We start from the raw sequence: 18089 nt of genomic DNA, 5'->3' as shown, positions 1-18089 counted from the left end.
TGACCCGGCCTGCCTGACGACGCTTGCATTGTATGTATTGTTATCTGTGGGTGGTTTGGTTCGTTTGCACTGTGTTATGTTTTAGCATTGCACTGCGTTTATGTATTGTTAGTGTTAATGAATCGTATTGTTTATAACATATCTGAAGCCTGCGTTTCCCTGCGTCAGTTCACATACCTCTGGTCATACCCGGAGCCCTGACATTACACCAAGGCCAATCCTGACCAGAAGTGGCTGCACAGGGAAGCCATCTTGGCTTGTTGCTGGGAAGGATGGATCTTGATGAGGTTGTGTATTTGTCGCTTCTGGTTTTTGATGACAGAGAATATGCTTATCAGGCTCTGAGGGAGTATACCCGGGATCAACTGCTAGAATGCATACGGATCGCTCATGTCCTAGTAGATCAGGGCACAGAGTTCTCTGAGGTGCAACCTTTGATTCAGGTTTGTGTAGAGTTGGCTTCATCTGGTACCCCTGAAAGCAGGAATGACTTTTTGCCACCATTTAGTGCAGACCAGATAGAGTCCCTGGTATGGTTATTAGAGGATGATGTGGATTGCTTCTTGGAGCATTATGCTGCATGTTCACCACAGATACTAAGAGATTGTATAAACGCAGTGCAGTCTTTGGTCAGACAGGCTTTGTGTAAGCTGAGCTTTGTTCAACCCATACTGCAGACATGGTCAGACTTGTTGCACCCAGCCTCAGTCAGCTTGCAAAAACCCAGTCCTGCTTCTAATCTATTTCTTCAAAGCTCTATTCCTGCATTCCCAACAGCACCTCCAGTTACAGCCCAGTATACTCTGCTATCTACCGCATGTCAGTCCCCTGTTCCCACTTGCTGCACCTATCCTGCCTTTAACCCTGTAAAGAAGCCCTCTGTAGCAACTGTTCCCTCCCCTGTTCCATCCTCCAGCTCTTCTCTGTCTCCAGCTGCTCCATCCGTTTACAAACCTGCGCTTACTTACAGTGCTCCAGTAACTAACACCAGGAAAAGGCGAAAGTTCTTTCCAACCAATACCATCCTGCCAGTATCCAAACCGGTCAGCCTCCCATCTGAGAACCTGCCTTCCGTGGTGCAGCCTGGTGCTTCGGCGCCCACAATTCAGCCTGATGCCTCCACCCAGCCTGATGCCTCCACCCAGCCTGATGCCTCCATTCAGCCTGATGCCTCTACCCAGCATGATGTTTCTACCCAGCCTGATGAACTGATCCAGCCTGATGATCCTATTATGCCAGTTGACTCCGATGCCTGCTGTCGAGCCAGACAATCCCATGCCTGATGACCCAGTGCCCACTGTCGTGCCTGGTGACTTGGTGCCCACTGCCTTGCCAGATGACGCGGTGCCCGCTGGCGAGCCAAATGGCCTGATTCCTGTCGCCCCTCCTGGGGACCCGGTGCCCGCCGCTCCACCTGGGGGCCCGGTGCCCGCCGCTCCGCCTGGGGGCCCGATGCCCGTCGCTCCGCCTGGGGGCCCGATGCCTGTTGCTCCGCCTGGGGGCCCGATGCCTGTCGCTCCGCCTGGGGGCCCGATGCCCGCCGCCCCTCCTGGGGGCCCGCCACCCCGCCTGGGGTCCCGGCGCCCGCCGCCCCGCCTGGGGGCCCGATGCCTGTCGCTCCGCCTGGGGGCCCGATGCCTGTCGCTCCGCCTGGGGGCCCGATGCCTGTCGCCCCTCCTGGGGGCCTGGTGCCCGCCGCTCCGCCTGGGGGCCCGATGCCCGTCGCTCCGCCTGGTGGCCCGGGGCCTGCTGCTCCGCCTGGTGGCCCGGTGCCTGCTGCTCCGCCTGGTGGCCCGGTGCCTGCTGCTCGGCCTGGTGGCCCGGTGCCTGCTGCTCCGCCTGGTGATCCGGTGTCCAGCCCGATGTGCCGCTGCCCGGAGTCCAGCCCGATGTGCCGCTGCCCTGAGTCCAGCCCGATGTGCCGCTGCCCGGAGTCCAGCCCGATGTGCCACTGCCCGGAGTCCAGCCCGATGTGCCGCTGCCCGGAGTCCAGCCCGATGTGCCGCTGCCCGGAGTCCAGCCCGATGTGCCGCTGCCCGGAGTCCAGCCCGATGTGCCGCTGCCCGGAGTCCAGCCCGATGTGCCGCTGCCCGGAGTCCAGCCCGATGTGCCAGTCTTTGATATCCCGCCAGTTACCAGACCCGGGCGGTGGAACATTTTGCCCAGCTAGGACTGTTTGGAGCGCCCTGAGGCCGCTCCTTGAGGGGGGGGTACTGTCAGGAATGGACTTGCCAGTAATGGTGGGACTCACCTTCCTTGTGGGCTGCAGTACCAGGGCTGGCCAGCGGGTGCTCCCAGCAATCAGAGACTCAACCCTGCAGCCAGCCAAACACCTGAAGCTGATTATGCAGGTGTATTTAAGGCAGTGTTTCTCAACTCCAGTCCTCATGGACCCCCAACAGGTCATGTTTTCAGGATTTCCATTATTTTGCACAGGTGATTTGATCAGTTTCACTGCCTTAGTAATTACCACAGCTGTTTCATCTGAGGGAAATCCTGAAAACATGACCTGTTGGGGGTCCATGAGGACTGGAGTTGAGAAACACTGATTTAAGGGATGGCCAGACCTGCAGTCTGGGCCTTGGTGTGTGTTTTTCCTGGGCCCCTGTATCTTGTTACCTGCATCCCTGTTCCTGTTCCTGTCCCTGTCCCTGTCTGACTGATTCGTTGCTGACCCTGCCTGATCCGGACCTCTGCTGACTTCTCCTGTTCGATCCCTGGCTTGTGACCCCGACTACTCTCTGCCTGCTCCTCCTGTTCCTACCTGCCCGATTGTTATTGACCCGGCCTGCCTGACGACGCTTGCATTGTATGTATTGTTATCTGTGGGTGGTTTGGTTCGTTTGCACTGTGTTATGTTTTAGTATTGCACTGCGTTTATGTATTGTTAGTGTTAATAAATCGTATTGTTTATAACATATCTGAAGCCTGCGTTTCCCTGCGTCAGTTCACATACCTCCGGTCATACCCGGAGCCCTGACAGCCTAGGCCTGAAAACCAGGAAGTAACTGAAGAAATGTAAATAAGTTTAAAACAAATAAACATGATATACTATCCTATCTATTACTAATACTAGCATCATAAGGATTAAAAATAGTCAATGTTGACTGAGAGAGTAAACTTCCACTTTAAACGCAAAAAAATAAAAAACAATGCAGACAGGTAGGATTTTTAGGACAGGTGAGACCCTATTGGTCTTTTCTGTCATAAGTGCTTCTCCCTGCCTGTCAGCAGTAATTTACACCGAGCCACACTTGCATAGGTCAGCTTACATTTGCAGCACCACTCCATGCCATGACAATGTGACTCCTATGCGCATACACAGGAGTGACGTCACTGCAACCCGGCCAATCAAGCAGCCAATGTGTCCAAACCAAGAAGACAGACTGGGAGACGATGGAAGCGCCCGTGACAGGTGATTGTTCTTACACCGCAGTGCTGGAGGGGATTGCTTGTCAGGTCAGTCTGTCATAATATGTGTCTATATGGTGCATACTTGTACACAATGGCATAGAGCTCCCAAGGGGCCATTTTTAAAAAAAAATTTATGCAGAGGTTTATTTCCACTTTAAGGAAATACTGTTACACTGTAAAACATTTCATACAAGCTACAACTGTTATTGTGTCACAATCTTATCAAAATGTATATGACACTATGCCACTGCTAAAAACACCTTCACATTTATTGCATGTGACATTTCAAGCCTGCACTGTAGGGTAGACCCCTGGTTGCTGTAGACATGCATGATGTGTCATTAGATATTAATGTCTGCAATGTCAGAATTGCCGTCTGTATCAGTCATGAAACTTGACAATTTCATGTAGAAGGGTATTCCTTAAAGTTGAACTATAACTAAAATAAAAAATATATATATATATATACTGTATGATGAATAAAACCAGTTTTATTTTTTTTTTTTTTCAATGCTGAGCTTATATATGTGTGACTTAAATATTTTCCAAAAGAAGAAAACAGCTGCTGTAACTAAAAAAGTAACTTAAAAAGTGCAAGCTGGAGTTAAAGAAGACTGAGATCTTCAGCCTCTTTTATTGGCTGGGCCAGAATGATGTAACTGCTGTGCATGTGCACAGGAGTTCATTCATTCCAGCGATGAAAATGGAAAGTGAGCTGTGACATTTTACAGAAGATTATAACTTTGCAAGTAAATTTTTTTTTTTTTTTGTTTTTTTTAGTAGCTTGAGGTGTAGCAAGAGCTAATCCAGCTGGAGTCACAAAGCAGCAATATGGTACAGCAAGAAATCCAGAAGGGACACAGGATGGTGGAAGTTGGAAGTTCCAGCCTCTACGCAGCTGTTGCTTCAAATGTACAGACTAAGCCTTTGTGAAGGAAAGCTCCCTTCTGCACAATCACATGTGAGGGTTGGTGTTGGGATTACAGGGAGGGTTATTTTGAAGGCTAGTGTTAGAGTTACAGGAAGGGTTAATCTAAATACTGCTGTTAGGGTTATAGGACGTGTTGTGTAAGAGTTAGTGTTAGGTATATAGGGAGTGTTATCCAAACACTCTCAAGCTCAAACCAAGGTGCTCCTCACAATAACTTAGCATGTAATGCTCACTTGATGCAGCCCTCCTCAGATCAGATCATCTTCAAAAAAACTACAAAAACACACAAGAGGGTGCACACGCCTAGAGCATTACCACCATAGACATTTATTCAATAAAAAAATTATTACATATTCACAAACATAAATAACAGCAGGCATATCAAGCAGCAACAACTCCAGCCGTAGGAAATGTCATTGTCAGGAATGGACTTGCCAGTGGTGGTGGGACTCACCTGCCTTGTGGGCTGCAGTACCAGGGCTGGCCAGCGGGTGCTCTCAGCAACCAGAGGCGCACTCCTGCAATGAGCCATCACCTGAGGCTGATTACAGCAGGTGTATTTAAGGAATGGCCAGGCCTGTGATCAGTGCCTTGGTGTATGTTTCCCATGAGCCCCTGTACCCTGTGCATTCTGTCTGCTTCCTGCCTGATCCTGATTCTGCTTTAATCCTGACTCTGCATGAACTCTGCCTGTCCTGACCTCGGCTATTCCTGACTACGCTTCCGCCTGCTCCTTGTACCTTGCCTGCCCGTTTGCTACCGACCCAGCCTGCCCAACTACGTTTAGTATTGTTCTTATTATCTGTTGGAGGTTTGGTTGCACTGTGTTTATGTTTAGTCTTGCACTGCATTTATGTATTGTTTAGTCTTTAATAAATTGTATTGTTTATACTATACCCGGAGCCTGTGTTTCCCTGTGTCAGTCCACACATTTCTGGTCATACCCGGATCCCTAACAGTCATCTAATAGTATACCACACAGTTGGAAGGCTAATGTTTCGGGAGCTAATTCAGCTCTGAAGAAGAGTTTGTAACTCCAAAACATGTTAGCCTTCACGCCTATGGCTGGATTTGCTGCTGTTTGATATGCCTGCTATTACTTATGTTTGTAGTATGTAGTCATTGTTTAATTGAATTCATGCCTATGAGTGTAATGCGCTAGGCATCTGTTTTTATACAGGGAGTGTTAGTATGAGGGTTACAAAAAAGGTGTTAGGAATACAAGAAGAATTAGTGGGAGGATTAAAGTGCGGGTTATTTTGAGAGAGGGTTACAGTGAGAGTTAGCGTGTGCATTAGTATTACAGATACAGGAAGAGTTTATTGTAAGGGTTTGGGTTATAGGGAATGTTAGCATTAGAGTCATTGAGAGGGTTAAGCTGATAGTGTTAGAGTTACAGGAAGGGTTACTGTGAGGGTTAGGCATACAGAGAGTGTTAATATTAGGTATACAGGGAGGGTTAGTGTGATGGTTATTGTTAGGGTTACATTGAATTTTAGTACTACTGTTACTAGGCAGGTTATTGTAAGTGTTACAGTTATCAGGAGGATTAGTACTACAGGGATAGTTAGTTTATGGGGGGCCTTGGTTTTGGTTTATGCTCTCTGCAACGGTAATAATAAAGTGAGGGTTATTATGATGGAGGGTTACAGGGAGGGGTTGTGTGATGGTTAGTGTGAGGGATAGAATGAGAGTTAGTGAGAGGGGTAGTGATATGTTTCCAAGAAGGGCTGGTGTGAGAGTAAGTGTTAGGGTACATAGAGGGTTACTGTGAGTGTTTGTTAGTATTGGAGATACAGAAAGGCTCTAGTGTAAGAGTTGGGTATAGGGAGCATAAGTGTTAAGGTTACAGGGAAGATTAGTGTTAGGGTTATGGGGATGGTTAATGTTAAGGTTACAGGGAGCGTTTAGTGTGTTAGGGTTACAAGGAGCGTTTCATGTAAGTGTTAGGGTTACAGGGAGCATTGAGTATGTTAGGGTTACAGGGAGCATTTTGTGAGTTAGGGTTACAGGGAGCATTTAGTGTAAGTGTTAGGGTTACAGGGAGCATTTAGTGTAAGTGTTAGGGTTACAGGGAGCATTTAGTGTATGTGTCAGGGTTACAGGGAGCATTTAGTGTATGTGTCAGGGTTACAGGGAGCGTTTAGTGTAAGTGTAAGGGTTACAGGGGGGATTAGTGTTGCAGGGATCGTTAGTTTAACGGGTACCTTGGTGTTAGTATTAGGGGTACAGGATGGGGCTAGTGTGAGGGCTTGGGTTTAAGGGAGTATTCGTTTTAGGGTTACAGGAAGGGTAGTGTGATGGTTAGTGTTATGGTAGATTCTCACTCATCACAGTAGTCACAAAGTATTTTGTAGATGCAAGGTCTTTGGTGAATATCTGCACTGTATACTGTGAGTAGGCTAAGATTATTTTTAACTAGCAAAATGTAGCCATATCGACTTTTTGAAACAGCTACATGTTCCCCTACCTCCAGGGTGTCCCTCTTTCGCAAGTTCAAAAGCTGGGATGTAGAGGCAATATCTGAGGAACCACTATTGGGGAACTAACTATATATATATATATATATATATATATATATATATACACACACACATATATACATACGTACATACAGTGCCTTGAAAGAGTGTTCATACACCTTAAAATTTGTGGCATTGTTGTGCACCAGGAGGAGCCAAGGACCCTCTGCACCAGCGTAGGGCCTGACAATGGGTCCAAGGATTTCATCCCGATACCTAATGGCAATCAAGGTGCCATTGTCTAGCCTGTAGAGATCTGTGTGTCCCTTCATGGATATGCCTCCCTAGACTGTCACTGAGCCACCACCAAAACGGTCATGCTGAATGATGTTACAGGCAGCATAATGTTCTCCATGGCTTCTCCAGACCCTTTCGTGTCTGTCACATGTGCTCAGGGTGAACCTGATCTCATCTGTGAAAATCACAGGGTGCCAGTGGCGGACCTGCCAATTCTGTTGTTCAATGGCAAATGCCAATGGAGTTCTATGGTGCTTCAAGTAGTCAGAGAATGCTCTGCATTTATTAAGACAAATTCAATGCATTCTATGAATATTAAGACAAAGTCAAAGTGTTCTGTGCCAAATGTACTACCTCCTGTGTTCACTGCAACAGTACAGATACTCAGTACAACACATGGAAGACAGATACTAACACTGTAGTTTCAGCAACTACTACAGCACCACCTTCATAGTGGTCCCTTGGTATTGCATATGCATAATTATGGCACATTAATCCAATGTGGACCAATGCAACTACACAAAAAAAAAAAAAACTTTACCTGGCATTCAGCTTTAAGTAATATTAAAGACTTGATTTCTTTTAGCCATATCCATTGCTTATATAAAGACTGTCTGTGTATACTGCTTCTTCATCTTGCAAAGTTTTAATTTTCCTTCTTTTCCTTGTACGCAGATAAAGTGCATAAAAATAATGCAGCTCTGTATTTATTAATACAGCCTAAATGTTTTTGAAAGCATGCATTGTAAGCACCTGAATTTGACTTGGCATTACCCTCTTTAATCCCTAAACAGCAGAGCTCAGACGACAGAAGTGAAAAGAAGCACAAGAAGCCAATCAATTGTACTACAGTGCAAGTAGAATGTGGATAGAAAGAGAGACCAGAGTGATGGTCTTGGAGAGGACACCTTGAAGTTTTAGTGAACTGCAGCACATAAAAATCTGCCAGGTTTGTGCTGTGTGGCAGAGCTGTGTAAATCTTACAACCGGATGGTCATAAAGAAAAACCATGTATGCATTTCAACTGTGTAGCGTGTTGCTTGCAGCTCAGGTTTAAAGTTTTATGTTTTGACCAGAACTGGGCTTTACCACAACAATGTAACAATAATACTGTAAGGTCATCACCATATTTACACTCTTTCATGCATGCTAATGACCCTTAAAGAAAATAAAACATAAGGAAATAAAAAGTTAGTGTAATGCAATAAATAATTAAGTATTCTAGCTCCAAATGTAAATAATTTTACTTTGTTTTCACATTCAGTATTCTATTGCATTTAAATGAAGTGTTTAATCATATTCACCTTGTTTTTCTTTGCCTTCATTTGTATTTTTCCCAAGAGGATCATTAGGGCCGGAACTGGCTTCTCTTTATTGGCAGAAACCAAGCATTCAATGGCATTGTTGTATTGCCTGCGGAAGGACTGGACCAAGGCTTGCTGAACCGGCGAGGAACCTGATAAATAAATATATATCATATGTACTCCAAACTGAGGGACAGGCATATCTACACAACACAGGTGAACCAGCCCAATATGAAAAAAAAGCCAAAGCAAAGAGAACCCAAGGGCATTAAACAGCTGCTTGTGAACCTATTTAATGAACCAGTATTTGCAGAGGCAGATACGACATTGTAAAAACTTTTGTAAAGAAAATCAGATTGCAACCGAAGACACGGGGGCCTGTTCACAAAAAAAAAAAACAACAATGAATCACTGCCCTCGTGGAGCGGGATTTAAAGAGAAAAGGAGGCACTATATCTCACTAGTCAGAATATCTCATCCAATCTTTTCATCTGGAAGCCAGAGAACCTTATTTAGGACCACCCAGAACAACAAAAAGGGAATCCGCCTGTCTAAGGCCCCATGTACATGGGAAACTTCTGAATGATGGAAACTGACTGCTGGAAAACTTTTAAGCGCGTTTATGAGTGTTTGCATTTAGAAGTGTTTTTTAAAGATAACCTCAGGAGACCTTCCAAAATGCCCAGAATGCACTGAAAAACAGTAAAAAATTAACTATTTCAGACATTTTGAGAGAAATAGAGAGAGCAGAAGCAGAGAGAGCAGTATTTGTTGAGATTAGCAGTCTTTTTTTTTGTGGTGTTTGGATGTGTTCCAGCTCATTTCTGTACAGAAATTATTGCAGCAGTGTCTAACATATTTTTTTTCATGCAAAACCTCAAAGTATAGTGTGCTAGATCCATTTGAGTACTGGGAAAATGCTTTGCATGCATTTTTCATGATGAAAAAAAGGCTCTGGACAGCATCTGGAAATGGAAGAGTTAAAAAAGATTTTCAAACGCAGTTAGCCATTGAAATGCTGATAAAATCTACTGCTGAACGCAAGTTTTCTGCGTTCAAAAAAATTACTGTAAATTCAACTGCCTGTAAACGACTGTAAACAAAGATGTGTACATGGACACATAAGAAAACATTAGGGTGAGTTCAGGGGCTGCTGAAAAAATTGATGAACAGCTCCTAAACGTGAATTTATCAGCTGCAGTGTACATGAGCCCTAAAAGAAGCTGTGGGTAAAAAGTAAACTGACAACCCTCACATCAAGGCAATAAATAGAGATGTACCTGAGTGAACCAATGCCAAATACAGGAAAGGTAATACAATAACAACAGAGCTCCTTACAGGGCAATGATACATTTTAGCAGTGGTCAGGGCCACAAAAAGGTTACAATATGGAATAACAAAGTCAAGGAAATATTCTGAATAGGCTTAAACAGTGGTCCTAATGACACCGACAACACGCGATTTAACTCCAATGGTTGCAGTGGGGGCTCAACAGGGGGAGCAATAAGTACAACCCCTTGGATTAACTGAATCAACAATTAGAAAGAGGACTAAAAAAAAAAAAACAGGCAGACACCTACTGTAATGCTTAATGTTACTAAGGATCAGGTGTTGTTCTACCCCCAGATGAAGGAAAGAATAAACCCAGTCCATCAAAAAGTCACGTGGGGAAAACCGCAGACTCATGCAAGCGAAAAGTTTTTCCATGTTCGATAATAAAGTTTGCGTGAAGTAGATTTACGATCTTCACACATGATCAGAATAATGGAATCTGAAATGCTCCTGTTTTATGCCTTTATTTTTGCTGAACAGAGAAGCTGATGATTTTACCCTTTACTAAGATGGCAGCAGGCCTGGACTGGGACAAAAAATAGGCCCAGGCATTTTAGACTGAGCAGCCAAAGTTTCTGGGGATGGGGGGGCGGGGCTATAAGGGCATTGGTGACAGAATATTCACAGATGCAGTCCTCCGCATTGTAACGTAACGGGGCACTGTGATATAAAGGAGTCTGCACTGTAAAGGGGCACTGTATTGATTATAGTGCCCTTTTACAGTGCAGTCCCCTTTTTATCACATTGTCCCTTTACATTACGGTGCCCATAGCAACCACATCCCCCCATCACAGTGCCCCTTGCAGTCTTGTCCCCTCCTTTTCTCTCGAATCACAGTTCCCCTTATATATTCAGTAAAGAGATGGCCCAATCCAGCAAAGAGACATCCCAATCCAGCAAAGAGACATCCCCATATAGCAGAGAGACATCCCAATCCAGCAAAGAAAAATCCACATATAGCAAAGAGACAGCCCAATCCAGGAAAGAAAAATCCCCATATAGCAAAAAGAACATCCCCATATAGCAAAGAGACAGCCCAGTCCAGCAAAGAGATATCCCCATCCAGCAAACGCACATCCCTATGTTGCACTACCCCCTTGGGGGTTGCTCTTGATTTGGGTTCCCCTATAGTCCTGCACAGCCAGGCAATCTGCATCCTCCACACAAGCTTGCATTCAAAGTCAGAAATCAGTACTTGAGCATTTGTTTTGTTGTTTATTGAGGGGATTTAGAACTGGGATAGGGTAGAGGGTTGTAGGATGCTCAAGGGAACCGAAAACTGAGGACAAACTTCCTGGAATTGTTTACAAGCTTCTCTTCTGCAACACAGTCTGTGCTGGAGAGATAGCCAGCATCTCCTTGATGTACCACCACAGACTCTCGATGAAATTCTTCTCTTCACCCAGCAATCTGGTGGTTTTCCTGAGCAGGGGATCTGGCTCCTTTAAATTTAAATGGGTGAACAGTCACTAGTAGGGGGATAATCTGGTTTCACACCAGAATGCTCCTTCCCCTAGGGGTGCAGGTGTACTCACTCCGACCCTCTCCTGTACCGCTTGCAGGTTAGCTGCTTCTACCAGGCCTATCAGCTGGCTGCTCCTTCCCTGCCATACAGGTGGTCCTTGCTCACGGGGCCAGTGAGTTCTGAGTTTTCCCCCTTTCCAGCTCCAGGCTCACAGGCAGGCCCCATCCCAATGGGCCTCCTGGCAGCCTTCTTCCTCATAGCCTCACATCTTCCTCTTCACATGCCTCTCCTTCTTCCACCCTACTCCTGCTACTGAGCAGGCTCCAACACTTTTTACGGGAGTCTAACCCCTTGCAAAGCCTTCTGTTGGGGATTGGCGGAGGTCCCTCAAGAGTGCAGCCAGCCAATAATCAGATCCAATCACTGCCTCCAATGCTTTCCTCCAAAAGCCTCAAAGCAGGGGGGGGAATTCCAGAGGTACAAAAAATGGCCACTGCCCCAGTCTATAACTGGCCTTCACAGCAAGAAGCACATGAAAGGGCAACGCATGTCAAACAACAAAAAAGAAAAATTCCCAGCTCTAACTTGCCAGCCAGCCTGTAAACAAACCATATTAACCTAATAGTATGCGTTAAAAACAGTGGTTTAGTTAGCACACATTTGCAAATACATACGTAAGCTACAGAGCCTCGTCACGGCCCCCCAGTATTCTGGAGTTCCAATTTTAAGAGCCCCCATAGTAGAGGCACATGTATTTAATGGATAGACCAAGGGCAGATGGACCTGAGGAAGCCCTCCCTAAAGGTAGAGGAACGCACTGGACAACCAGCATGTAGAACGATGGAAGGTAAGGAGTTCAGTGTGCCCCCTCGACCAACAATTCCACAGTACAAAAAATGGTCACTGCCCCAGAGGGGCTGACCTTTCAGCCCTGACCACAATTTGACCCTTCTGGCTATTGCACCTGAGCTGCTACTCAGTTCTTGTCTAACAGTTAGGATCTAGCTCCCCCTAGCTAAACTAAGAGGGTGCAACACACGTATAGAAAAGAAACAGCTCAGTCCAGTAAAGAGAAATCCCAATCCAGCAAAGAGAAATCCCTATGACATCCTAATATAGCAAAGAGACAGCCCAATCCAGCAAAGAGACATCCAAATCCAGCAAAGAGACATCCCAATATAACATAGAGACATCCCCATCCAGCAAAGAGACATCCCCATCCTGCAAAGAGACATCCCTATATAACATAAACATCCCAATCCAGAAAAGAGACACCCTCATTTAGCAAAGAGACAGCCCAATCCAGCAAGGAGACATCCCAATCCAGCAAAGAGACATCCCTATCCAACAAAGAGACATCCCAATTTAACAAAGAGACATCTCCATCCAGAAAAGAGACATCCCCATCCAGCAAAGAGTTATCCTCATACAACAAAAATACATCCAAATCCAGAAAAGAGACACCCTCATATAGCAAAGAGACATCCCAATCCAGCAAAGAGACATCCCTATCCAACAAAGAGACATCCCAATGCAGCAAAGAGACAGCTCAATCCACCCTCATACTGCTGCTACAGAGCGGGACCGTTTGGCTGTAACACTAGATCGGCGTAGGGTTCAGCGCGCTCACCTTTCTCCCAAAGAGTGACGGCCCTCTCCTCCCCTGTGCAGCTGTCACAGTGTGCTGGCCATTGAAGGAGAGAGGCCGCCATTGTCCCTTCAGTGCCAATGTATCTGCAGCGGCCGGCTCGGGAGGTGTGTGTACCTTGCAGGCACTTCCTGCTGACACTAGTGCCATCTCTGCTGCACCTCCTGCCAGCCCTGCTTTAGGCATAGCCACATAGTGGCCAGCCTAGGCCTGGATGACAGACATGTATTTTTGTAGGGCCCAGTCCTGCTAGTATTGCAGAAGATTAGGGCACACACACGGGAATGCTGGATCTGTGTCTCAGTGGGTTTCAAAATGGTTTTTCACAGAAAGAATTATTGTTTACCTGCTATTGCAATGTTATTTTGTTACGGGAATGGTTTAGACATAAATACAGTGTGCTAACAGGGGATATGCTGATAGGAGGAAAGAGCAGAGTGACAGAGAGATGAGCTGATCAGTGTTTCAGTTTCTACTTCACAGTCCAGTTACAGGCTAGGGGAGGGACAAGATCTTTAATTGTTACCTAACTGCAGTAGGAAAAAGTCAGGTCACCAGTCCTGCCAAATAGGTAAGCAGAGATCTGTAAACATGGACAGACAGAAGTACAAATAATTTGGCAGGTAAAACAGCTCCCTTTTATACAGTATACCTCAGAGGTACATTTTGCAGCCATATAGGCTCTGTACATATGCAGTATACCTATGTAAAGTTAATGATAATACTGCCTACCTTGAGTCATCTCAGCTGCATGGTAAATGCAGAAGCTGGCAAGATCATATCTCTTCATCTCATACAGATACTGTCCCCTGCAGGAGACAGACATTATAATCGCTAATGACCAACATGACCTTTATTTGTTAATATCGGCAGAGTCATAATGAAATGTGACCTTTCTCAGCTGATTATGCTGGCTATACCCTGTGGCTCTCATTAAAACCAAATATATATATAAAAACAGATAATTATCAATTTTGTACATGATTTACAGCAACCTGATGGGGAAAAAAAAGAACTTTTGACCTTCTCATTGTGTCTATGTCTGATGTTTATTTGAGAAAATAAGCAAAATCTAGTAAATTCATTATAATCTGCTTTCTAGTTCATATTATTCTAATGCTACAATCTTTATTTTATGTACCTAGTGATAGCACTACTCATGTTTTAAACCTCTGCAGATATTTCAACATTTAGGGCTACTTCACACCAATTGCAGAGACGTCAGTTTTTCTGCACATGTTCTGCAAGGCCACAACAAAATCAATTGTCCTCTCTGTGTCCTATTCACACCACAACACTAGTATCATATGCATATTTCTTCTGTGCATGAGTCTGCAACGTGTATAAAACTCACGGTAGCGCACATGAAAACTGATCTAAACTGATGTCTACTAGGGTCGTTGGTTCAAATCCCAACCACGGCACCACCTGCCTGGAGTTTGCATGTTCTCCCTGTGCCTGCATGGGTTTCTTCCGGGTACTCCGGTTTCCTCCCACAATCCAAAAGACATGCTGGTAGGTTAATTGGATCCTGTGTAAATTGGCCCTAGTATGTGTATGTATGAATGAAAGTTAGGGACCTTAGATTGTACACCCCTTGATGGTTAGGGACTCATGTGAATGTACAATATATATGTAAAGCACTGCGTAAATTGATGGCGCTATATAAGTACCTGAAAAAAATAAATAAGTGAAATCTGCAATTCATTTTCCATACATTTTGCTGCACAAATGGTGTGAATGAGGCTTTATACTACAAATACACCCTCTTTCAGTAAAAAAAAAAAGTTTACAGTATCATTCTAAAGGTCTCCTTGTATTCAAGATTCTTACCTGTTCATCCTACCAGTTCCTTTTATAGTGCTTCATTTCCAGTAGAGGGCCATGAAAAGTGACACATCACCTCTGAATTGCAATCTGCTTAGTTGGCCCACCAATCCATCTCCATATACCTGTAAATGAATGCCATCATTGCCCCAGTACCCAGCACTCTACCCTGCTGTCAGTTATGAACACGATCATCTTCTCCCCTATCCTCCTCAAAAAAACCTGTCCACCATCAGGAGATGAAGAAATACGATCAAGGCACTGACTCATAATTGTGTTAAGTAGCAAAAAAAATTACACTTTAAAGTTGATATTTTTTTAAATTGCTTGTTAAAAAGGGCCAATAATGCTTCAACCATAATTATCTTATCTACTTTAAGTGATAATACGTCTTAATAAATTATACTACACCACGTTCCAAATTATTATGCAAATTCTATTTAAGTGTCACAAAGATGAAATATTTTGTTTTTCAGTTTAACTCATGGATGGCATTGTGTGTCAGGGCTCTTTTGATCACTGAAAACAATTTCGGACACCTGTGATAACTAGATTGGCAGGTGAGCCCAATTTAAGGGAAAACTACCGTATTTTTCGCCATATAAGACGCTCCGGAATATAAGACGCACCCAATTTTAAAGGAGGAAAATCTAGAAAAAAAAGATTCTGAACCTAATACATATAGTAATTCATCCCCCATATAGTAATTCATCCCCCATAGTAATTCATCCCCCATATAGTAATTCATCCCCCATAGTAATTCATCCCCCATAGTAATTCATCCCCCATAGTAATTCAACCCCCATATAGTAATTCATCCCCCATAGTAATTCATCCCCCATATAGTAATTCATCCCCCATAGTAATTAATCCCCCATATAGTAATTCATCCCCCCTATAGTAATTCATCCCCCCTATAGTAATTCATCCCCCTATAGTAATTCATCCCCCCTATAGTAATTCATTCCCCATATTGTGTCAATTCACTTACCTTTGTTCCGAGCGTTCCTCTCGCCGTGTTCCCGTGCCGTTCCGGTCTTCAGGGCTGATCTACGAGCAGAGGGGGTGATGACGTCAGCGCGCACCGCCGGGTGTACTAAGATGGCTGACCGCTCCAGAGATAGGCCAAAGCCGCGGCCTTTCCTACGGCCGTGGCCGTGCCTCACGGATTCTCTCTCTATTCGTCGTATAAGACGCACCAACTTTCCCCCCCCCCGTTTTGGGGAAGAAAAAGTGCGTCTTATACGGCGAAAAATACGGTACTAAAAGAGGGTGTTCCATATTATTAAGCAAAGCACCATTTTCAAGCAATATGGGGAAGAAAAAGGATCTCTCTGCTGCCGAAAAGAGTGAAATAGTTCAATGCCTTGGACGAGGTATGAAAACATTAGATATTTCACGAAAACTTAAGCGTGATCATCGCAGTATTAACAGATTTGTGGCTGATTCAGAGCACAGACGAGTTTGTGCAGATAAAGGCACATTGAGGAAGATTTCTGCCAGATCCATGCATCAGGTCAAGAGAGCAGCTGCTAAAGTACCATTACATAGCAGCAAACAGATATTTGAAGCTGCTGGTGCCTCTGGAGTCCCACGGACATCAAGGTGTAGAGTCCTCCAGAGTCTTGCAACTGTGCATAAACCTTCTATTCGGCCACCACTAACCAATGCTCACAAGCAGAAACGGCTGCATTGGGCAGAAAAATACATGAAGACTAATTTTCAAACAGATGATGAGTGCCGTGCAACCCTGGATGGTCCCGATGGATGGAGTAGTGGATGGTTGGTGGACGGCCACCCTGTTCCAACAAGGCTGCGACATCAGCAAGGCGGTGGTGGAGTAATGTTTTGGGCCAGAATCATGGGAACAGAGCGGGCCGGCCCCTTTAGAGCCCCCGAATGTGAAAAGACGACCTCTGCAAAGTATGTGGAGTTTATGACTGACCACTTTCTTCCCTGGTACAGAAGGAAGAACTATGCTTTCTGTAATAAAATCATCTTCATGCATGACAATGCACCATCTCATGCTGCAAATAATATCTCTGCATCAATGGCTGTTATGGGGATAAAAGGAGAGAAAGTCATGGTGTGGCCTCCATCCTCCCCTGACCTCAATCCTATTGAGAACCTTTGGAGCATCCTCAAGCAAAAGATCTATGAGGGTGGGAGGAAGTTTACATCCAAACAGAAGCTCTGGGAGCCTATTCTGACATCTTGCAAACAAATTCAAGCAGAAACTGTCCAAAAACTCACAAGTTCAATGGATGCAAGACTTGTGAAGCTACTATCAAATAAGGGGACTTATGATAAAATGTAACGTGACCTGTTAAAATGTTTAAAAAGTTAAAATGTTGTTAAAAGTTGGATTGAAATAGCTTTTGATTTCAGTAAATATGCTGCAAACACAACAAATGACAATTTTCAGTTCTATACAACCTATAAAGTGTTTTGAAACTTACTGTGCGTAATAATTTGGAACAGTGCATTGGAAGTGTTTTATGTTTAACAAAAATCCTGTTATCATTAGGAGGTTTGTTCAATAAAATGTGAATTGTACCCTTAATAGTTGATAACACGAGAATTATGCTGACTGTTATTTACATCAATTATTTAGGTAAATGAGAAAAATATCATTTGCAGAATTATTTGGAACACGGTGTATATGCATTCTTCCATGTTTAGGTTCTCAAAACTCTCAAAATGTCCCCTTTTAATATATGCCAGAGATATAGCACATAGCTTCCAGGTGGAATGAATAATGTGACTGATGCCACTACAGTGACATGAATGCATACAGTAGATGGCCAAAAGTGTGTGTGGTCACCTGGCTACTTCATTTACATAAGCTTGTCTTTATAAGCTGTCACAATAACCATACCTTTTAACTGAAACAGCTGAAATACATAATCTAGAGCAGCCTTTCTCAACCAGGGTGCCCAGGCACCCTGGGGTGCCTTGAGTTTTCTTCAGGGGTACCTTGGCAAAATGTCTGAAAATTGCCCAAAACTTGTATACAAGCCAGCGGGTGAAACAAGCCTGCCTTTTAAAAATGTAAATGGGGTATGTAGCGCTAAGGAATGAATAACAAGCAAGGAGGGTGTCACCATATATAGTAAAAATTCAATAGTTCATATAGTGTAGCAAAAAGGAAGCTGGATATGATCCAATGGTGTTTCCAAATCCCATTCAGTAGAATAAGAAAAGAATTTAGTGAGGTTGTGCGCTTACCACAAGTACACACAATGTGAGCATTGTATGCAAATAACTGGGCGTCACGGTCTGGTCAGCAGCCTGGGCAACATCTGGTCATATGAGGACATCTGGGTCACAGGTCCAACGCTGTCCAGGCCCCCTCTGGCTCTCAACTCCAAATCGCCACCTTACAAAGCTCATTAACAAACGAGCCGGG

General features: G+C 44.5%; 1 protein-coding gene across 1 annotated transcript in view; it reads right to left on the bottom strand.

Annotated features, from left to right (window-relative positions):
* TTC6 (tetratricopeptide repeat domain 6) overlaps positions 1 to 18089 on the bottom strand; it is a 247165-nt gene that overhangs the window by 117489 nt on the left and 111587 nt on the right. Inside the window, exons 19-20 of the mRNA XM_089680254.1 lie at positions 13586 to 13662; positions 8409 to 8560 (exon numbers count right to left, since the gene is read on the bottom strand). Of these exons, the coding sequence (XP_089536380.1) occupies positions 8409 to 8560; positions 13586 to 13662 (229 nt within the window). The remainder of the gene's footprint in view (positions 1 to 8408; positions 8561 to 13585; positions 13663 to 18089) is intronic.

Source organism: Staurois parvus, unplaced genomic scaffold (genome assembly GCF_062004578.1).
Source record: "Staurois parvus isolate SC_StPar_1 unplaced genomic scaffold, SC_StPar_1.0 ptg000237l, whole genome shotgun sequence".
Taxonomy (NCBI): Eukaryota; Metazoa; Chordata; class Amphibia; order Anura; family Ranidae; genus Staurois; species Staurois parvus.
This window is presented reverse-complemented; position numbering and strand designations above follow the sequence as displayed.